General features: G+C 45.9%; 1 protein-coding gene across 1 annotated transcript in view; it reads right to left on the bottom strand.

Moving 5' to 3' along the window:
* SYNE2 (spectrin repeat containing nuclear envelope protein 2) overlaps nt 1–21,129 on the bottom strand; it is a 208,396-nt gene that overhangs the window by 9,158 nt on the left and 178,109 nt on the right. The window contains exons 95-106 of the mRNA XM_033172755.1: nt 14,493–14,655; nt 13,668–13,855; nt 11,996–12,146; nt 11,693–11,875; nt 10,732–10,869; nt 9,996–10,190; nt 8,591–8,870; nt 6,866–6,934; nt 5,188–5,327; nt 3,542–3,662; nt 1,910–2,121; nt 351–551 (exon numbers count right to left, since the gene is read on the bottom strand). Coding sequence (XP_033028646.1) covers nt 351–551; nt 1,910–2,121; nt 3,542–3,662; nt 5,188–5,327; nt 6,866–6,934; nt 8,591–8,870; nt 9,996–10,190; nt 10,732–10,869; nt 11,693–11,875; nt 11,996–12,146; nt 13,668–13,855; nt 14,493–14,655 — 2,041 coding nt within the window. The remainder of the gene's footprint in view (nt 1–350; nt 552–1,909; nt 2,122–3,541; nt 3,663–5,187; nt 5,328–6,865; nt 6,935–8,590; nt 8,871–9,995; nt 10,191–10,731; nt 10,870–11,692; nt 11,876–11,995; nt 12,147–13,667; nt 13,856–14,492; nt 14,656–21,129) is intronic.

Genomic DNA, 21,129 nt, shown 5'->3' with positions numbered 1-21,129 from the left:
CCCAGGTTGGCTTAAGAACATAAAAAAGGCTGCTGGATCAGGCCAGCGTCTAGCCCAGCTTCCTGTGCTCACAGTGGCCAAGCAAATACCTATAGGAAGCCACCAAACAGAAACTGAGAGCAATGGCAATCTCCCTGCCTGTGATTCCCAGAAACTGGTACTCAGAGATGTACAGCCTCACAACAGTGGCAGCACAACAGGGACACCAGGATTAGTAGCCATTTTTCCATCCATAATCTTCTAATGTTCGTTTTCATTGGTTATCCCCGAGTTCCGGTGTTTTGAGAGATGGAGTAAAACCTTCTCCCTATCCACTTCTTATAAATAAGAAAGCAATGGGCTGCACTGACCTGGCAGCCCACCAGGGCTTCCTGCAAACTCTTCCTCCACTCTCCCATCAAATGAGTGGCCTCCTCCCAGCGCATATTGACTTGCCGAAGCCTGTTCTGGAGCTCTTTGGATCCAGCGCTGTCTCCTTGCCTGAAGTCCTTGCTGGTCAGGTTGGCAGAAAGCACAAGCGCCTTGTAGTTATCAAAGGCTTTGAGCATATCCTGGCGGGGAAGAAGCGGGTTAAGATTCTGCGTTTAAAAATAACTTGGGTTTTTAAGCAGCGGCACAACAACACAACCGGTTTACCAGTGAGATTCCCTTGCTTCTTTGTATGCCTACTCGACTGTTCCGATCTACAAAACTGGCACTGTGGCAAGTGCCACATAATACTTGTAAGAAATGGATCTTTTACATTTTGGAACTCCCTGCCTGTTGACAATTTTTTGTTGTTGTTGTTGTTTAGGCAAGCCGATCCAGACGTGTGAAAACGCTGACTTTTTTTCACCTGCTCTCCAGCTTATTGTTGATTGCAATTATTTTGGAAGGCTTGTTTGTAACTGTTGCCTACTGACAAATTTCATAGCTTTATTCTTTTTTTTTTTTGTAAACCTCTTTGAGGGTCCCCTCCCCCCTTCTGACAAGTGTTTCAGTCTGTGCTTTTGCATTTTTATCTGTAAGCTGCCTTGAGTCCTGGTCAGGGGTGGAATAGAAATAAATATAAATAAATTACAAAACAAACAAACAAACAAGGCTGTTCAAAACCTTCACTTGGGGGATAATCCTATGAAGGCTCCACAAGTGCATTCCAACAATTAGTTCATGACCACAAGTCCATGACTGATGTGAATTACAACCTGCTGAACTTTGTAACTAAGAAGTAGCGGCTGATTGTGCTGTGTTTTATACTTAAGGTTAAAGGTAAAGGGACCCCTGACCATTAGGTCCAGTCGCGGCGCTCATCTTGCTTTATTGGCTGAGAGCCGGCGTACAGCTTCTGGGTCATGTGGCCAGCATGACTAAGCCGTTTCTGGCGAACCAGAGCAGTGCACAAAACGCTGTTTACCTTCCCACCGGAGCGGTACCTATTTATCTACTTGCACTTTGTGCTTTTGAACTGCTAGGTGGGCAGGAGCAGGGACCGAGTTTTATACTTACTGTTGTTTATATCTATATATCTCATGTTTTGGATTTTTTTTTGGGAGGGATGTTCCATTGAGACTCAGGTGTAAGAAGGCAACAAATAAATTGAATTAAGAGTAGAAGTAGCAGTGATCATGATGATGGGCCAAGGCTAGCATCCTGGCCCCACTTATCTTAGCTAAGAACACCTGCATAGAACTAGAATCAAGCAAACTTCAAGGTCTATCACCAGCCGTTAGACACGGGAGCCCAAAGGAAGAAGCTCTAGGTGTAACTGCCTTCTGCAGATCAGATTCTGGCTATCTTACCTGTGGTCTTTCTTAAGAGATTGTCCCCTGCCATAAAGAGAGTGCAGGCCTGGAAGACCTTGTCTTGACCCAGCAAGGCACTTCTTAGTTTGGCTACAGGGATTATTTACCAGGACAAATGGTGAACTCACTTTCTGCTTCTTGACTCTTTGATGGATGGCCGTGATGCTGGTGGGCGGTTCTGCCTCCTGCAACATTTCAAGCTCCTTCTCTGTTTTATCCAGCCAAGCGTTGATATTTGTGAGGTCAGAATTCAGCTGCTCCCGCTGCTGCCGATTCTGCTTCATTCTCAGCTTGTTGCTTAAGTCTTGGGCTTGAATCAGCTCCCATCTCTCGAGGCCTCCTGCGGTTTGTTGCAAAATTATTCATGGTTTTTTTATTTTATTAAAAAAGCTTTGAAGCTTGACTCAGAGGAATATTATTTCAGGCACTCACTGGGTCCCCTGAGGAAACAGATCTTCTACCCCAGCCTAGCTACAAGATCTAACATTAAGCCTATGTGAATTTCTGGGTAGCCTTTTAGGGCTTCTATCCCTTTACAATAGCGTAGCATCGGTACCTTTTAAAGACACAATCAATAGCAGCCTTCACCAACCTCCAGATATTTTGGACTACCACCCCATGTAGTATTTTCTGCCATTTCTCTTTTTTAATGATCCCATCTGCTGCTTCTGCCTTTTAGTTACTATTTTTCATTTTTACATTAGCTGCCTTGGGGCGTTTGCCTTTAAATGGAAAGGGGCGAACATAAATGCTTCAACAGATAAAATAACCGCACCTGCTCACATTCATTTATTTTTAATCTTTGACTCTCTCCCCTTCCTCTGTTTAGAGATTTTAAGTTTGTTGGAGAAGGGATCTCTTATTTATTTGCTTTCATTCCTCTGTAGGGCACCATCTATTCTACACTGATGTTATAAATACATAGAAAAAAATGAAATCCTATTTCTCACACACTCTGCAAAGAAGGAGAAGAATCATAGAATCCTAGAGTTGGAAGAGACCACAAGGGCCATCCAGTCCAACCCCCTGCCAAGCAGGAAACACCATCAAAGCATTCCTGACAGATGGCTGTCAAGCCTCCGCTTAAAGACCTCCAAAGAAGGAGACTCCACCACACTCCTTGGCAGCAAATTCCACTGTCCAACAGCTCTTACTGTCAGGAAGTTCTTCCTAATGTTTAGGTGGAATCTTCTTTCTTGTAGTTTGAATCCATTGCCCCGTGTCCGCTTCTCTGGAGCAGCAGAAAACAACCTTTCTCCCTCCTCTATATGACATCCTTTTATATATTTGAACATGGCTATCATATCACCCCTTAACCTTCTCTTCTCCAGGCTAAACATACCCAGCTCCCTAAGCCGTTCCTCATAAGGCATCGTTTCCAGGCCTTTGACCATTTTGGTTGCCCTCCTCTGGGGCAAGAAGAAGAGTTTGGATTTGATATCCCACTTTATCACTACCCGAAGGAGTCTCAAAGCGGCTCACATTCTCCTTTCCCTTCCTCCCCCACAACAAACCACTCTGTGAGGTGAATGGGGCTGAGAGACTTCAGAGAAGTGTGACTAGCCTAAGGTCACCCAGCAGCTGCATGTGGAGGAGCGGAGACACAAACCCGGTTCACCAGATTACGAGTCTACCGCTCTTAACCACTACACCACACTGGCTCTACATAAACAGAGTTTATTACACACATACACATGGGCATATCTGTATCCATTTTGATACAGATCTATCTAAAAAAAAAAATATTACAGCTAAGTTACCTGGTTGTTTTTCTATGGCTGCAATGCCACCAAGGCTCTGGCTAGATTGGGGTTCCTCGCTAGGCAACATCCCAGAGATCTCCTGCATGTTGTCCAGACTCCTGCTGCTCCGTTGCTTCACCTGGAATATAACAACATAGAAAGCAGGGAATGACACATGACACAGGCCCATGTACACTGTCCTCGGCACATTGCTCAAAAGGGATGTTGCTGCCAGAGGTAACCATGAGACAATCCATTATCTGGGTCTTGTAAATCTGTGGATTTTAATCAAACCATTCAAAGCTCAGGAAACTGAAGAGTAAAAATACTTCTGTCACACTATGCAGCACTGAAATTACCTTTGCTACTCCATCTGTCAAAGACTTTAGCACTCCTTCATTCGTCTCCCATTATCACGCCATAATATTTTTTACCTTCGCTCAGAACTACGCCACCAATGTGCAATTAGCAATATCTGCAAATCCAGCTGCTGTTTATAAATGCTTAATGGATCTTCATGAGGTAGAAGAACTCAGAGAAGCGAGGAATAAGGAATCAGAAAGTATCCTATAGTCTAAACAGTGGAAAATTGCTTTTATATAGAATCTTTCCTTAAGATTCAAAATTGAGAGTGATCCAGCAAAAATTAATATTTTGAATATATTAGACTCAGCAATGAATGCCAAGGAAGGCACTGTATAATGCAGACAGATGTTCTCAGACAGATGCTGAGAACACCACATTGAGGCATATGATGTGGGCTTCTCCAGTGACACAGTATTTTTGGTCTGAAGTTGTTATACACATCAATTTTGTATTGCCCAAATCCAGATGTTCACATCATTTTAAATAAGATTCCTGTAGTATGGGGATTAATGGCAAGGCAACAAAAGTGGAATTTGCATGCCCGTATGTTTGCTAAGAGCCTGAAAGGATAAATACTCAACATCCATTATGATCTGAAGATCTACTGACCCTGGAAACATTTCAACATATTTCATGTAGGCACCAATTATGTGTTGATAACTTTTTATACACCTGGAAGGCTTATATTAACTTACATGTTTAAGATGCATATACAGATGGCAAATGCTTATATAATGTGTAATTATTAGTGTCGCTGTATTTGTATAGTAGTTCCTTTTATTAATTTATTGCATTTGATTTCTTTCCTTCCTCTTTCCTTTGCTAAATTTGCAAAAAAAAGAAGAAGAAGATTCCACCTAAACATTAGGAAGAACTTCCTGACAGTAAGAGCTGTTCGACAGTGGAATTTGCTGCTAAGGAGTGTGGTGGAGTCTCCTTCTTTGGAGGTCTTTAAGCGGAGGCTTGACAGCCATCTTTCAGGAATGCTTTGATGGTGTTTCCTGCTTGGCAGGGGGTTGGACTGGATGGCCCTTGTGGTCTCTTCCAACTCTATGAGTCTATGATTCTTCTCCTTCTTTAGAATCATGCACCTTTCATTGCTTAAGCCATACAATGTCTCTCCCCCCTGTCCAGTGCAAATCCCTCACCTTTTACTTCTAGCAGCATAGCTTTTGGTCAGGGGTGACAGTGGTCCAAGAACATAGGGAGGGGGCACAAGGTTGTCTGCCCCTGCCTTAACCTAATGGCCAATCCAGCCCTTTTAAGCTTGTGATGTACCTGCATCCAGTAGGACTTACATAGCCTGGTTTGTAGGGAGTGCTTGTCTCTGGGCTGGTCAACAGGACACTAGGAACCATCTCTCCCTGGTTGTATGGATGTTTACGGCAAACCGGGCTTTCCGGAGAGTGCCACGTGTGAGTCTCAGAAGCAGATTTTTCTGTGGTACGACATTGAAAAAGAAATACGCAGGAAGTTAGATGCCCAACTTTGGGGTGAAGGGTTGGGGTGGGGGGATATGAATGAATTAAAAGCATTCTGCAGAATAGGGGGAAACCAAGTTATGATGCGGGGCGGGGGGAATATATATGAAAGTTTTACCGTTTTTCCTTGCAAAGCATGCTTGTTTGCAAATGTATGTCGGCCGTGTTTCAGGGGCAATGAAATGAGAGCCATGCAGTTATGGGTGGGCACGCCCCCTCACCCCACCTTCCTGAAAAGGCCTACAGAGAGTATGAGTTAACAACACCACCAAAAAGTGCAGGTGGGAAAGATGACTCTGGGAGGGAGAGCTGGTCCTCCATGGGAGAAGGAAGGCGTGGCCCTTCTCAGGCAGCAAACTTTCGGGGTGCTATTACAAGGCAGCAAACGGTGGGTCACTTAGGCTGCGTACGCATTGTCCCATTCGTAGCACACAAAAAACTACAGTAGGTTTCCCCTCAATCTGGGATTCTGCCTGCTCATCCTCAAAACTGCTTTTTATAATCTAGATCCTGCTTGTCCACAAGGGTGGGTGTGGCTACTTGATATGCAATTGGAAAACCTCCTCCTGAGGTTATCCATGCCTTTTCCTCCCTGCACATGAATGAAGGAGGAAGCGGTGATTGCCTTCTTGGCGCACGCCCACCTACAATGCCATTGGGCAGGTGTGGATAAAGCCCCGCCTACGCTTGCTTTCGAATGGAATCCATCTGCCATGAGCTTTTGTTTTCAGAATGAAATCCAGTTTCTCAATAAGCGCTTTTCAGCGAGCACGGCTAGATTGTGTGTGGACTATATAGAAAAGGGTTTAGTTCCTCTTGATTTTAAAATAAAAAAGGTGTGCATGCAGCCTGCATCTATTGTGTTTCTGACCACTGAAGCAAGAAGGGAAGCCACTTTGAACCTTCCACTCTCAAGTATCAAAATGACTTTGACCATCTCTGCTGGAAAACAGGACTCCTTGGTGACGCATCTACATCTGCAACACACAAAGTGATAGTGCAGATGAAACTAACATGGATTCTGGAGAGAAGACCAAGTGCTCATTTTCAAAGCTAGGTGATCACTCTGTTCAGCCCAAAGCTGAATGGCAGAGGAGGCCTTAAAGCTAAGCTATGATGTCTGGAGAGCGATGTTCACGAACCAGCAAGATTTTCTGTTTGGTTGGGTTTTTTTTAACCTAGACCGCACCTGAAGGCTTATAGACTCCAATGCAAATCGAAACACAAATTTAACCATCTTTGTGCTGGAGTGGAGAACTAAGGGGGGAAAAAAGCACAATCTTGACCGTTCACTAATGATGACACATGTGCAAATGGTGCCGCATTAAACAAAAATGGGGGAAAAAAGAGAGAGAATCCACCATGAGCCAACCGGAGCATGGTGTTGACACAAGTCAGGGAGCCAGACACTTGCATTATGAGAGAGGTGTAAGGGAGCATAGCGTGCGCCACAGGGAGACTGTCATGTTGAGACACATGCAGCAGCAGTGCCTACCAGAAGCTGCTTTCAATGATTTTGTGGTCATTTTAAGAAAGGCCTCGGCATTTTCAGGGATTTCTACATCTGAAAAAAGAACAACATCACCGATTGCCTCGCCGGACAAAAGAGGCTGTGAGCGCACCCCACCCCCCACCCCCACAGGAGGTAAACGTAAGAGCAGCCCCCCCCCCCCCGAGAGATCCAGTCAAAAGTTTGCATAGCCTGGCATTGCATTTGTAACAGCTGGAAAGACTCTGGGGAGCTCAGAAGGAGAGTATTAAATCTACAACCCCACACCTGCTGCTAAGCTCTATTCCCCCGCCAAAGTCTTTGATATTTAGAGGTATGCTGTTTTTTTAAATGGAGGTTTTCCTATAGTTATCGTGGCTCAGCAGATCTCCCTCCATCTTTCTGCTTAGCAGCTGACTTTCCCTAGCAGTTGGGATGGGGCAGAGCAGGGAAAACCAGCCAGCAAGAAGAGAGATGATGAGAGATAGGTGGGAACAGCCAGCCATTGGCTCCTCCTTCACCGTGCATGTGATTTGTGTCCCCCTTGAAGTTCTGCTGCAATTACACTGGGGAGGGGGGGGGCGGTATTCAGAAAACCAGGCTATGATGGGAGACGGCCACAAGACTGCCCTGATCCTCCAGAAGTCCAGCTCCAGAACTGTGGGGGCAGAGTTCACATGGTGATATATGTACAAAGCTATTCAAAGTATATGATGTGGGTTTTTTTTGCCACTGCTTCCTGCGTTCCTAGCTGCATGCAAAGAGCCCTGCTGTAAGTAGCACAGAACATTAGGTGACGATCCTTTTGGACTGCACCATGTTAGTCTACTGGAATAGCTCAGTTGGTAAAAGAAGAGACTCAGGGTTATGGGTTTGAGCCCCATGTTGGGTGAAAGATTCCTGCATTGTATGGGGTTGGACTAGATGACCCTTGTGGTCCCTTCCAACTCTACAATTCTACGATTCTATGATATGAGGAGGGGCTCTTGCTTCTGAACGCTCCCTTCCCTGCATTAGGTCAGCCAGCACATCAAAGAGGGTAATGAAGCCTTTCGCCCCAATATACTAGTTTTCTACGTGAAGGTTTTGGTTTTTAGCAAAATAGCTCAGGCTATTTCTCCGTGTAGTTCAGAATGGTCTACTCTGACTGGCAGTGACTCTCGGGATCTCAAGGAACAAGTCTCTTAACCGGCGGCTGAATCTGGGACCCTCGCCAAGCAAAGTATGCGCTGTAAAGCTGAACTATGGTTACTCTATAAAGGGATGCATCCAAAAATATATACACTATTGGCCTGTATATAAGTCTCACTTTTTTTCCAAATTCTGACCGTGAAAAGTTAAAGTGCGGCTTAAATTCGCGACCTTACAAAAATGGCTTTTACGATATTGCTGCTGAGACAGACATATGGTAAAACGGAACGGGTGTGAGTGCCTGTGGAATTTTAAGGGAGCTGCTTAAATTTGGGTGCAGCTTATATTCGGGCCAATACAGTAATACTCATCCTGCACCTACCCTAGAGTGAAGGGACACAGCCCAGAATTCTCCCACCTGTACACGAAGGGCATCAATGAATCTTGCAAGAGATGGGAAAAGTTCTTGTGCAGACATGCCTTTGAATGGTTGCATTGCTAGCAGTTCAATATTCAAAAAGCTGGGCAGCTGGGCTTTTGCATGGGTGCCAAGGTTACCATTCCTTGCTGAAATGGGAGGAATCGCTAGGATGGACTCACCTGACAGATCACTGTAATACTGTTCTTCTTCCTCGTCTTGGGGACCGGAGTCTCCGACGTCCCCCGTGTGATCCCACTCCAACGGGATGGAGTCCACGCTGACGGGAGTCTCGCAGCCCGACCTCTCGTGACCCACTGCAGGGGGCACGAGGTGGCAGAGGGACTGCTGGGGCGGCAGCACTTCCTGCATGCCCTTTCGGCACCAGGGGTCACTCTGCATCCCCCTTGCATCTTCCATGTCAGCCTCGTTTTCAGAGGTCTCCTTTTCATCTTCCAGTCCCTAAAATGGAAGAGTTATCACTGAGCAAAATTATCACTGCCCCAAATACACTTGCCTTACTTACAAGTACATTGGAATTTGCCTTCTACCAAGCCAGACCTCTGCTCTATCTAGCTCAGTATTGTAAGACCTTCAGTCTATCTAGCTCAGTTTTGTCTACACTGGCTGGCAGCAGCTCTCCGGGGTTTCAGGCAGGGGCATCTGCCTGCGGATGCTGGGGACCAAACATGGAACCTTCTGCATTCAAAGCAGATGCTCTACCACTGAGCTTTGCCCCCCTCACTTTATTAACCCCCAATTTTAAACTGAATATTTTTTTTAAAGTGTTTTTTCTGAACTGGAGATGCCGGGGATTGAACCTAGGACCTTCTGAGGTATGGTTTCCCCTCTATCCATAGCATGATTCATCGCTCTGGCCTCCTTTGTGCCAGGTGATCTTCTTATACCTCTGCCTCAGGTGTGCTTGGAGACTCTGGAGCAGAAATTATTCAAGGACCAGAACATAGAGTCTCATGCAGGCACACAAGGAAGATGCGTAGTCTGACGAATCAAAGAATTATAGAATCACGGAACTGTAGGGTTGGAAAGGACCTTGAGGGTCATCTAGTACAAGGGCCCTTATATTTTGCACACAAGTATTATTAGTTTATGTTACGCAATGCATTTATTTTAGGGGAAGAAGGCTGGAGCTCAGTGGTAGCAGGTCCCAGGTTCCATCTCCAGCACTCTCAGCTAAGGCTGGGAATCTCTCCTGTATGAAACCCTGGAAGACCAGGCTAGGTAGAACTGACCTAGATGGAACAATGTCCTGACTTGGCAGTTTCCTACGCATTTCTGCCATCATGGAAGTAAAGACAGTCTAGATGGAGCTTCCAGCTGGTCTTGCATCAAGGCACTGACTTTAGCAAGACCTGCTTCGCTTCAGAAAGGTGGCTGTTCCATCTCCCCTCAGAAAATGGCCTACGAGCGAGTATGCCTTTCTTTGTAACTCAGGAACAAAATGTGTTTCCTTAAGGCCTTTTACTCTTGGGACCCCAGAGGCTTTTGGCAGTAGGTATATTCCGCCTCTTGCATGCAAGTAGAGACCAACAAGAAAGCTAAGAATGCAATCTTGATAGCTCTTACCGGGGGCCAGGATGCCAGTCTATGCTGGAATCGGGAGACACGGCCAAACACGTCCTGGTAGTATCTGTGGACTTCTTGCAGCTCCTCTTCAATCACAACAGCATCCGAAGGCTCGCTTTTCTGAATCAGGTGCTTCCCGGACATAGTAAGCTCATTGATCTTGTCGGTGTTTAGCAATATTTCCTGCTGGAAACACTGTTTGGAAGACAGGCAAGGATGCATTGCTCAGCAGGTTAATTCCCCTTTTGGATAGGGAATGTTTCACCCTGAGGTCTGGATTCTTAAGCCAATTCCTCATATATACAGTCAGTGTGTTTTGGGGGGCATGGGAATGGGGTGCTGTGCTGCTAGTCATATCTTGATAATAGTCTCGTGGATGTCAACACAACAACAACAAAAGGGGGGGCAGACATAGTAAATTTTTGCCAGTGAGAACCATGACACACACAAAAATCCACTGTATACTGTCTTGCTGAAACCCCCCACAAGTTGGGACCGAGAAGAAAGGTTGGTCCCCATTGGAGATGAGAGACATTCAAGTTCAGAGGATAAGTACTCCAATAAATAAATAAACAAAGGTAGCTTTGTTTCTATTCTTTCTTTCGGAATGGCAGGAAGCTTAAAGGGCTTGCAGCAAATTTCCCAGGGATATATATCCAAACAGGACACAGGCAGATGTTATAGGACTGAGGGGCGGTGTGGAACTTTTTTTAAAAAAAGGAAAAGCAATACCCACATTTAGCTGCCGCATTTTCTCATCCAAGTTGCTCTCTGAGAAGTGTTCCACGTTGGTCAGCTGCAGGTCCATTTCGGTCAGCCACACCAGGATGCTGTCCTTGGTCCCCACAAACTCCTCCCATTGATTGGTAAAGTGCTAAAGGAAATCACAGAAAGCAAATACGTCGACGTGACTGTTGGCATACAGCAAAACTGCTGCTTGTTTGCCAGAAGGAGGCGTACAAGGCGCCACCCAACCGCCTTAGGGACCCCACTCCAGATTTGTGTAGGGTTTACTTCCTTTAGCCATTTCCTTCTCCTATAGATGACCTGTAAGGCAGTGGGTATGGATTGCTCCTCAGGGTTTACTCCCAAAGCCTTTCGGAGTAGAGCCGAAAGACAGGGGAGATTTGGGATCAGAGTTTTCCTTCTCCTAGATAGGACTCCCTGCCCAGGTTGAGAATAATAATAATAATAATAATAATAATAATAATAATAATAATAATATATTTATACCCGCCCATCTGGCTGGGTTTCCCCAGCCACTCTGGGCGGCTCCCAAATGAATGTTAAAACAATACAGCGTTAGATATTAAAAACATCCCTAAACAGGGCTGCCTTCAGATGTCTCTTAAAAATAGGATAGCTGCTTATTGCCTTGACATCTGCTGGGAGGGCGTTCCACAGGGCAGGCGCCACTACCGAGAAGGCCCTCTGCCTTGTTCCCTGTAACCTCACTTCTCGCAGCAAGGGAACTGCCAGAAGGCCTTCGGAGCTGGACCTCTGGGTCTGGGCTGGAAGTCCCATCTGCCCCTCACTGCCCTCTGCAGCACGTGCAGAAACCGCTTTCTTGACTGTTGCACCCGCTATTTGGTCTCATCCGCTCAACCTGCTGGAGCCTGTCTTCATCGAGGGTTTGAGCCCCACCGACTACCCTCACCTGAAACCTGACAACCGTGGCACAGTCGGCCTGTGGTTACCTTGAGTCTCCTGAGAATTGCCGTGACGCGTTTCTGGAGGTTATCCCAGTCTTGGTTGCCCTTGTGGACCATCTGCTTCAGCTTGCTGGCTGAATCGGTGCGATTCTCCCGGGCCAACCGCCGGTACTGTTTATTGATCAGCTCCAGCTGGGTCAATCGCTCGTGGATTTGTCGCTGAAATGCCTGAGGTGAAAAAAAGCAACCCTTTCGTTTTCTTATGAGCAGCCTCATACCTGGCTCTGCTCAGGAATTCAAAGAAACAAATTCGGGGGGGGGGATAAGAACAAAAAGCAGGATGTTTACCTCAAATTTCTTCAAGTCCTCCTTGGCATTTGTGTATGAAACCTCAGAAGAGTTTGGATATGCCGCTGTCCTCTCGGCTGTCTTCAGCCAGTCCTCAAAGCGAGAGTAGTCCTCCAGGAACTTTTGCCAGAGTTGCCACGTTTCTTCAATCCTAAAGGGGAAACAAGCAGCAACAGCAGCATTTACCCCCAATGTACTTCATGTGGAACAACCACCAGCCTTCTGGAACCTCGAAGACTTAACACAGCCTGCCCAATTCCCCTTCCCCTCACAGTTCATCCAAACCACCCGCCTCTGCGGTGGCAACTGGTGAGATGTCATGGGTGAAGCTCTGGTGGCCTTCTGTGTTCCCAACACCACAGGCCACCGTCACTTAGCAAGAGGGAGAGGGGTGAGAAACAGGGAGTGTGGTGCATAGTGGTAGAGTCATTTCACCATTCCAGGTGCCATCCACTGCGCCAAGCTCCCTGCACTTCACCCCCGCAGTAAATGCCAGCGACCCACATCACTGGGAAGTGATTTCTCCCCTTTGCTCTGCCCCCCACTGCTGAGAGAAGGAAGATTGCATTTTGAAATGCAGGCTTTCCCCCTCTCAACTCCCACAGCAGCAGCAGCTGGGGGGATGGTAGCTGTGAGAACTACATCAATTACAGCGTGACAACATCATTACAATTTTATTATATGGTTAAGATATACATTGCCCATATATTTTCAAGCATGTTGTTGCAATACAGATAGCTTTAAAAGAATATTAGACAAATTCACAGAGGATAAGCTATCAATGGCTACAAGCGACACTGGGCATGCTCTACAATATGCTTCTGAATGTCAGTTGCTGAGAATCACAAACAGGGTCCTGCTTGTGGGCTTCCCATTGGATCCTCTGGTGAACCACAGTGGGAACAGGTTGCTAGCCTACATGGGTTATTGGCCTGATCAAACAGGACTCTTTGCGCACATGCCTTTAAAAGGAAAGAAAGCTAAGATTCTGAATTCTGGCCCTGAGACAACACCCTGCGCTTCTTCTGTATTCTCATAGCACCAAACCACACACAGAGTCCTGATAGTGGAACACAGGATGCTGCCTCATACAAGGTCAGGCAATTTGCCCATCTAACCCAATACTGTCAAAGGGCAAGGGTTTCTTCAGGGTGTCTGAGATTCTTTAGCTGGAGATGCCAGGAATTTAGTTGGGGACCTTCCATGTTTAGCTCAGGGGCAGAGTGCCTGCTTTACAGCCCCTTCCCTCTTGTTTATCCGCCTAGGCCACATTGCTTCCTCTGACCCAGTAGCAACCTCTCATATTGAAAGAGACCACTACCATCATCTGCCATGTCAAGGATGGGGAACCTGCAGCCTTTAGGAATTAGTTGGCCTTCAAATCCCATCACCCCCCCCCCCAGCCAACAGTGTGAGGGAAGTTCAGCAACATCTGTAGGGCCACATGTACCCCATCTCTGGCATTACATGATCCTGCTATCTAGACCTTTCTGCCACTGATCTCCTCTCCAGAAGGCTGCCCATGCAACCACATCCTTTTCAGGAATGATTCCTTGGGCCTTTTGATAGATAACGGCGAACGTTAAACCAGAAAACCAAATAAAATGTTGATTTAAAACAACAGACATTCCACCCCTCCTCCCAGAAACAGAGCGGGAGAAATGCCCCTCACTTCATCCGCCTCTCCATAGACATGGCACAGATGTTTCTCCACCGGCGGTCCAAACTTCTTGTGGTCTGCTGGATGGAGTCACATTCGGTCTGGTTGGCACAGGCATCGGAATCATTCAGCAAGACCTCGCAGATGCAGAAGACAGAATCGACATCAGGGCAGTGCTGATCAATGTCCCGCTGCAGATCCTATAACCACAAACAAACATTGTAATGTATTATAAATGTCTCAACAAAACTTTATTTTGCAATCATGGTATCTGGATATAGTTTGAATGCTTGACCTGCAGGTTTATATATCATTTAATGCGTCAATACACATGGAAGTCGTTAAAACTGCAGTTGTTGTATAAGGGGTTGTTGTTTTGACTGGCGTGTAAATAAAACTATTAAGATTTTGGAATGCAGAAATAAAGTAAATCTTCAAACCATCAATTCTAGCATGTGGGGGGGGGGCACCTAAATTATATAATTATATAATTTGGCATGATTGATATTAGTAACTGTATTATAATTTGCATTGTTATAATGAGGCTATTATTGGATTATTGTAATTGAAAACTAATAAAAATTATTATCCACAAACAAACAAGCAAAATCTTTGGTTATATGTAATAGTGTCCTCTTAAAAAAATTCCAGCTTTAATGCTATGACATCAGGCCATTTGACCAGCGGGTGGTTCCTATGTCATATTGTACACTGCTTAGATAAATGTTAAGCAGTCAAGATTTTTAAAAGAAAATAGAATAAATGAACACAGAAATAAACAAACAAAGCCTCAAGACGGCCCATCTATTTCATGTTCTCTGTTTTGCTCCACCTTACCTGCTGCTCTGCAAGTCTCTTCTTTATCTCCTGATCATCGCAGGTGTCATAGACAACAGGCTTCGAAAGCTCAGATTCAATGCGTGCCAGCCAGGTGCGAAGATTACTCATGTTTTTGTTGAGCAGCTGTATGAAAGAAAAGGTCTCCTTCAGCTTCTTCACCCTGCGATCGGGGAGTCAAAGGGCAGAAAGAATGTGAGAAGGCTGTAAAACAAGGCCAACTGATGATACTCATGCTCCTTCCACCACATACCGGCAAAACCAGGTTGTACAGTTTTAAAGAGCACTTGCCAGTCTTGAACAGCAGCCCCCCTTCCCCATCCTTCACTAAATCAGACCTTTTGCAACAAGGGAAACTAACAAGAAAATGAAATGGAATGTGTAAGATAACATTTCCTTAAGCAATGCTGCATAACTTCCCCACATACAAAACAGAATGCATGCTCAATGAACTGTGGACGCTTAATAATAAGACTGACTGATCAAAGAAGGCTGGTCGCTGAAGAATTGATGCTTTTGAATTATGGTGCTGGAGGAGACTCTTGAGAGTCCCATGGACTGCAAAAAGATCAAACTTATCCATCCTTAAAGAAATCATCCCTGAGTGCTTACTAGAAGGGCAGATCCTGAAGTTGAGGCTCCAGTACTTTGGCCACCTCGTGAGAAGAGAAGACTCCCTGGAAAGGACCCTGACGTTGGGAAAGATGGAGGGCACAAGGAGAAGGGGACGACAGAGGATGAGATGGTTGGACAGTGTTCTCGAAGCTACCAACATGAGTTTGACCAAACTGCGGGAGGCAGTGGAAGACAGGAGTGCCTGGTGTGCTCTGGTCCATGGGGTCACGATGAGTCGGACACGACTAAACAACAACAACAACCATGTATATACTGCAATATCAGAGTGGCGGACAGCAACAGAAAATAAAACATAATTGGAAACAATCCCAAACTATCATTACGATGACTGGCCAGTCAAAAAAATAAAAATAAAATAAAAATAAAGTGTGGAAGTCAAAAGTGAGGGAGCCGGCTGAATCTCTGATGGAAGAGTGTTGGATGCCTGATTTCTAGAAAGGGCCAATCCAGTCTCTGTAACGCAGAGGGCAATGAATAGCGCTAAGGCAGTCCTTGTTGTATCCTGGCCCCAAAGTTGTTCAGGGGTTTGTGTATGAACACAAGAACCTCAAAGGCAAATGTTTGCAGGGTAGGACTCGAACCACTGACTTCAAGTTACAAGAGAGGAGATTCCGTCTAAACATCAGGAAGAAATCTCTTGACAGTAAGAGCTGTTCAACAGTGGAACAGTCTACCTTGGGAGGTTGTGGAATCTCCTTCCTTGGAAGTTTTTAAGCAGAGATTGGATGGCCATCTGTCCTGGATGCTTCAGCTGAGATTCCTGCATTGCAGGGGGTTGGACTAGATGATTCTCGGGATCCCTTCCAGCATATGATTCTACGAAGCCATACTTGCAACATAATCCTATGCATGTTTACACAAGAGTAAGTGTGCATCGGAATGCAGTCTAGGGTTGCAGATGCAGCAGCTGTGGGTAGAAATACCCAGCTCTCTGAACACATAGCAGACCACCCCACCCCACCCGCCTTGCCCCACTGGCATGGATTACAAAGGAGCAGATGCAAGCCAGATCTGAGGATGCAGACTTTGCAATAAATGCTGCAGAGTCCAAATACCACCTTGTAGGAGTTTGTTGCCGATGAAATTGCTTCATTAGCTCCAAAGGAAACCACAGCCCCCAAAAGCGAGAAGCAGCATGGTGTCTACAGCTTTACTCCCCCCCCCCTGCTTACTTTTGTAATGCTAAATACCTCTGCAGCCAAGTTGGCCTAATTAACTAATTTGTCACAATATGCCATTTGTGGTTCCATCGGGCCAGCCGTCCCTTCTCTAGACGTAAAATGTAAAAAACGGAAGAAAAACAAACATGGCATGTTGGACAACCAGTTTCAGAAAGGCAAGAGCATTGAAGCGCAATGTTCCTCAGCGACTGGCTGTACGGTCCCTAAAGCATCCTCTTCCAGCCAAAGACAGGGAACAAGCCTAAGACAAATACAGGTTCCAAAATCTAACTAGCAAGCTTAAACTGGTCCTTTATTGGGGAGTGTATGTGTGTAGTAGATCCCTTTTGGGTTGGAAAGGCATAACAGAGGGGTATAATCTGTTGTCGTCAGGTCCCCCCTTCTCATGGGACACAAGGACCCTGGTGTCTGGCCCCTGCTGGTTGGGGTCTCTCCAGTGCCAGTCCAACATTTTAAGCCCTGGTTATTTTTTGCAAACACTTCTAGCAACAGGCCTGTCGTAGCCACTGGAGAGCAGGTCTGAATGACTACCTCGCAAATCAGATTGGAGCTGGCATGGTAGAAGAACGTCAAACAACGAAGACTGCACTGTGCCTTTCTGAATTGTGCATTTTTTAAAAAAAAACACCTATCTGTTAGTGCTGATGCTAAAACGTGAAAAACCCAAATATCTGCATTTTTCTTTTAATAGGACAGAATAAAAAAGGAAATGCATGTTTATTCCAGTGTAAACATCATCCTAGAGGCAGATGGTTGATATACTATTTAGGTTTAATAAAAAGGGGGTGAAATTAAAACACCAATGATAATCACCAGAACAGAGCATAATTGCATCTCCAATCTTCAAAAGATACAACCGGTGAACTGGATCCGAAGACTATACAGAAAGGTTTAGAAGGTAAAGATCACTAGAAAGCAGGCCCTGTTTTTATTTTTTAATTAAGAGGTAAGGTTAATGTGTTTCCGCAGTGCCTACAGGGGCGACGTCCCTCTCCTGCCTTTGTGTGGATGGACCCCACTAAGAACATTAATTACGAAATGCAACAAAAAGCAGAGCTTTAGGTATCAAGCAAAAAATAACCAGAAGCTTCGCACATGTTCAATTCATTTACCCCCCTGAGCGCACTAATCTCCTCCTCCTCCAACGGGCGGGTGTGGAGAGCAAACAGTTAATTTTAACAAAGGGGGAGGGGGAGGGATGCCCCTGGATGCCATTTATCCTCCTTGCTAACTGCCTCCACAACCCCCCTCCTCAGTCCTTTCTGTCAAAGCCAAAGTGCACACACAGATCTCCCATCCATCCTGGGAAGGACAGAGCCCATCCCTCCCCCCCCCCTTTGCAGGCAGCGACCGCACATCAGAGACACACGTCTCTTGTTCTTACTGGACCCTTCCGAGTACCAAAAAAAAAAGCACTTACTGTTTATAAGGGAAAACCATTCCTCAGCTTATCATTCCAAAGATGCAGGGATAGCATCCGACTGAGCTGAGCACTCGGGGAAGAGGAAACCCCTCCCTCTCTTCCGCGATTGCCCTATTTAACATCGATGCCTTAATATCTCCCATCGAGAGAAAGAGAGATGAGAGAGACGAGAGCAAGAGAGAGAAAAGAGCACACACAGACCTTTCCCTTCCTCCTCCTCCTCCTCTAAGCCCCCCGGGCAGAGAGTCAGAGACTGTGTACACTCACACATGCACACTGTATCACGCTGCTGAAGAGTGAATACCACCCTGGCTCCACGTTTGAACCTCACGAAGCTGCCATGACACTCCTTTCAAATGTTTGCTGCCCACATACGGAAAACCCCTTCGAAAACAGGTGGAGGTTTTTCAGGATTTGTTGAAGCCAAGTGATTGAGATGTAATATCTCTTAGAGAAATCACACACACACCACAGGTTTTGAAAACTGGCCGACGAAAACCAAGGAAATAATCAGACTGCATAATGCTCTGCTGAAGACAAGGAAGATCGATATTTCTTTGTCGCTTCTCACCATGTCCATCTATTCTGCACACACACATAAAATCCATCTAAATTTGTGAGCCTGAGATAAGGACATGTCAACTACTTGATGGAGAGTTGCGATTCACATAGACTTGCAAACAGCTGATCATAGAATTGCAGAATTGGAAGGGACTCTGAGCATCATCTAGTCCAGGGGTCCCCAAACTAAGGTCCGCAGGCCGGATACGGCCCGAGCAGCCAATTACCCGCCCCATGACAAGCCCTGCTGCCTGCTGCTTGCTCTTATCGGTGCGGCTGCCCATCTCTGGGTTGGCGTGGCGCTGGAAATAGCTTGTGCACATGCGCAAGCATAATTTCTGGCGCACTTCTGGGTCTGCAGAGGCCTGTGCGCACGCACACAAACTATTTCCGGCGCTGCGCCAACCCGGAAGTGCACCGGAAAAAGCAAGTGCACGCGCTCCCCTGCCCTCCAGCCTGCCGCGCGATCGGTGCCAGAGGAACCGGCCCGAGGCCGGGTAAGTTTGCCAACCCCTGATCTAGTCCAACCCCCTGCAATGCAGGAATCTTTTGCCCAACAAGGGACTCAAACCCACAACCCTGAGATTAAGAGTCACAGGTGGAATCTACATACATATTTTAAAAAGTTTTGAAAATGCTTTTTTTAAAAAGCGTTTTTAAAACCACATTGACTTTTCCATAAGGCTCCCCATCCCCATTGCATGGTGCCCTTAAAACACACTTAAAACGTTTTATTTGCAGCTGTATAGCCAAGTCCTCATGCTCTTCCGACTGAGCTCTATCCTCTTGTCCTGGGAGATATTAAAACAGCACCATGCTGCTATTACGCTATCTCTCATTTGATCAAATGACAGGATCTGGTTGCCGTCCATACAGACTGCAAATCAGTCCGTTCCAGCTTGGTGCAGTTTAATGAACTTAAAATGCCATTTTTTAAATTAAATTGAGCACTCAGCAAGGCAGGGAGGCAAAAACTGGGATCTTGGAGAACATAAGTATTTCTTTAAAAATCACCCCATACTTTTGTCCATCCACAGAGTAGCATTCAAAGAAAGTTCTAAAAATCCTTGCTGCATATCGTTTAAGTAACCTTCTCCCACTTCAGAACAACAATCTGCTGACCAAACTGCCGTTGGGCTTCAGCCATGGTGTGTGCAGTTGCTACAGACAGCCAAGTGTGTGGCTATTTACAAGCTTAGCATGCCAAGACAGAGCTCCCCCCCCCACTCCCCCTTGCCCCAGACACCACCTGTTGAATCAGGCACCACCTGTTTTGGCACAGATTTTGTCTAGGTTGCTATTGTTCCAGTTCAGGTGAACTACTACAGAAAACCTAACACAGAGACGATCCTAAAAGGCAAAGGAGCTGCACCATTCTGTCAAAGCTGTCCCTCTCATCATAACTTCCACATCTCGTTTTGTGTCTGTCTTTTGGGGAACAGCCCCGTTGGGTCAGATCAACTGGTCCAGTATCCTGTTCTGACTTTGGCCAACCAGATGCCCATGGGAAGCCCCAAAGCAGCACTCTTCCCACTTGTGAATACCAGCCTCCTTCCTTGGAGGTTTTTAGCGGAGGGTGGGTGGTCATTTGTCATGGATGCCAAGCCAGAATCCCCAGAGTAGTTTAACCATCAACCCTTCCCGTGAAACCTTTGGGAATTGTAAATCCACGAGGGGAATAAGGGTCTCGTAACAGCTCTCTGTGCCTTTAACAAACTACATTTCCTGGGGTTCTTTAGGGGGAGGAGTCACTGCTGTTTAAGGTGGTATCACAGTTTTCTAAACGCATTGCAAAGTTGGGGCATTAGGTCTAGATCCTGCCTTCCTGGTTCAGCGCTAACGTGCTGCGTAATGCATGAGGGCAGAATTATAGCATGCAGGCAAGCCTTAAGAAATTAATGCAAATCCAAAGGAGGCTGGAACAGTTGGTTATAGTCCCTTTTAATCCGGTATGCCATCACAAGTCCCCAGACAGCCCTTCCCCCCACGACCCACGGAAGAATCCCAAACATTGCTGTGTGAAGCAGTCTTTCAGAAGTACCCCAGAAATTCATTTGCATTTATCACAATTAAATGCGAGCAGATGTCCGCATGTTATTTTGTTATTGCTGCTGCTGCTGCTGTTTTTTCCCCCAGATGCACTGAGTTCCCAGAGCTCTTCCTGGTTAGACGCACAGCCTACTCCAGCTGCTTGCATGCACAGACAAAGCCTCTGAGAGCGGCACAAGCCAAGCGACTACAGGCACAATGGAAGCGCGAAAAGGCCCCTTGCAACTGGTGCCATATGGCAAAGCCGAGCTTGTCTCCATGAACTACGAGAAGCATGTCAAAGGGCTAAATGGAGAGCTCACCTAATTTGCCCATCTGTCTCAGCCCACTTATTGGTTTAAGGTGAAGCAAGTTGTTTACTGCAGCGCTGTTCTGACAACAGTTTTTGAACTGGTTTTGCTGCCACCGAAATGCATCCACAATACGTCTGCACCTATCATTGTGCCATATCATTATGCCTAAATGATATAATTTAGTTTGGTTAACTATAACATGCCGTTATGGAAGAACACATGGAACCCAACCAATCAGCTGGCATTTGTAGACAATCCTGCTAATATTAAATTGTCTGAAATTTGACAAGCAGGTCAGTGTTGACGTGTGAGTTCTAACAATCCCAAATCTGTCGAACTTCCAAAAACTCAGGCATACGCAAAACTGTGGACATGCATGATACCTAAATGTTAAGGGTATTACCGGTAACTTGTCTACCTGCAAAAGGTAGAGAAAGAGATAATATATATTCATGCAGTTTGTCAGTAAATACACATGCCAAGATCATAGTATT

This window comes from Lacerta agilis, chromosome 1, assembly GCF_009819535.1.
Source record: "Lacerta agilis isolate rLacAgi1 chromosome 1, rLacAgi1.pri, whole genome shotgun sequence".
In the NCBI taxonomy this organism is placed as follows: domain Eukaryota; kingdom Metazoa; phylum Chordata; class Lepidosauria; order Squamata; family Lacertidae; genus Lacerta; species Lacerta agilis.
Note: the sequence above shows the minus strand (reverse complement) of the source record. Positions and strands in the feature narration are given on the sequence as shown.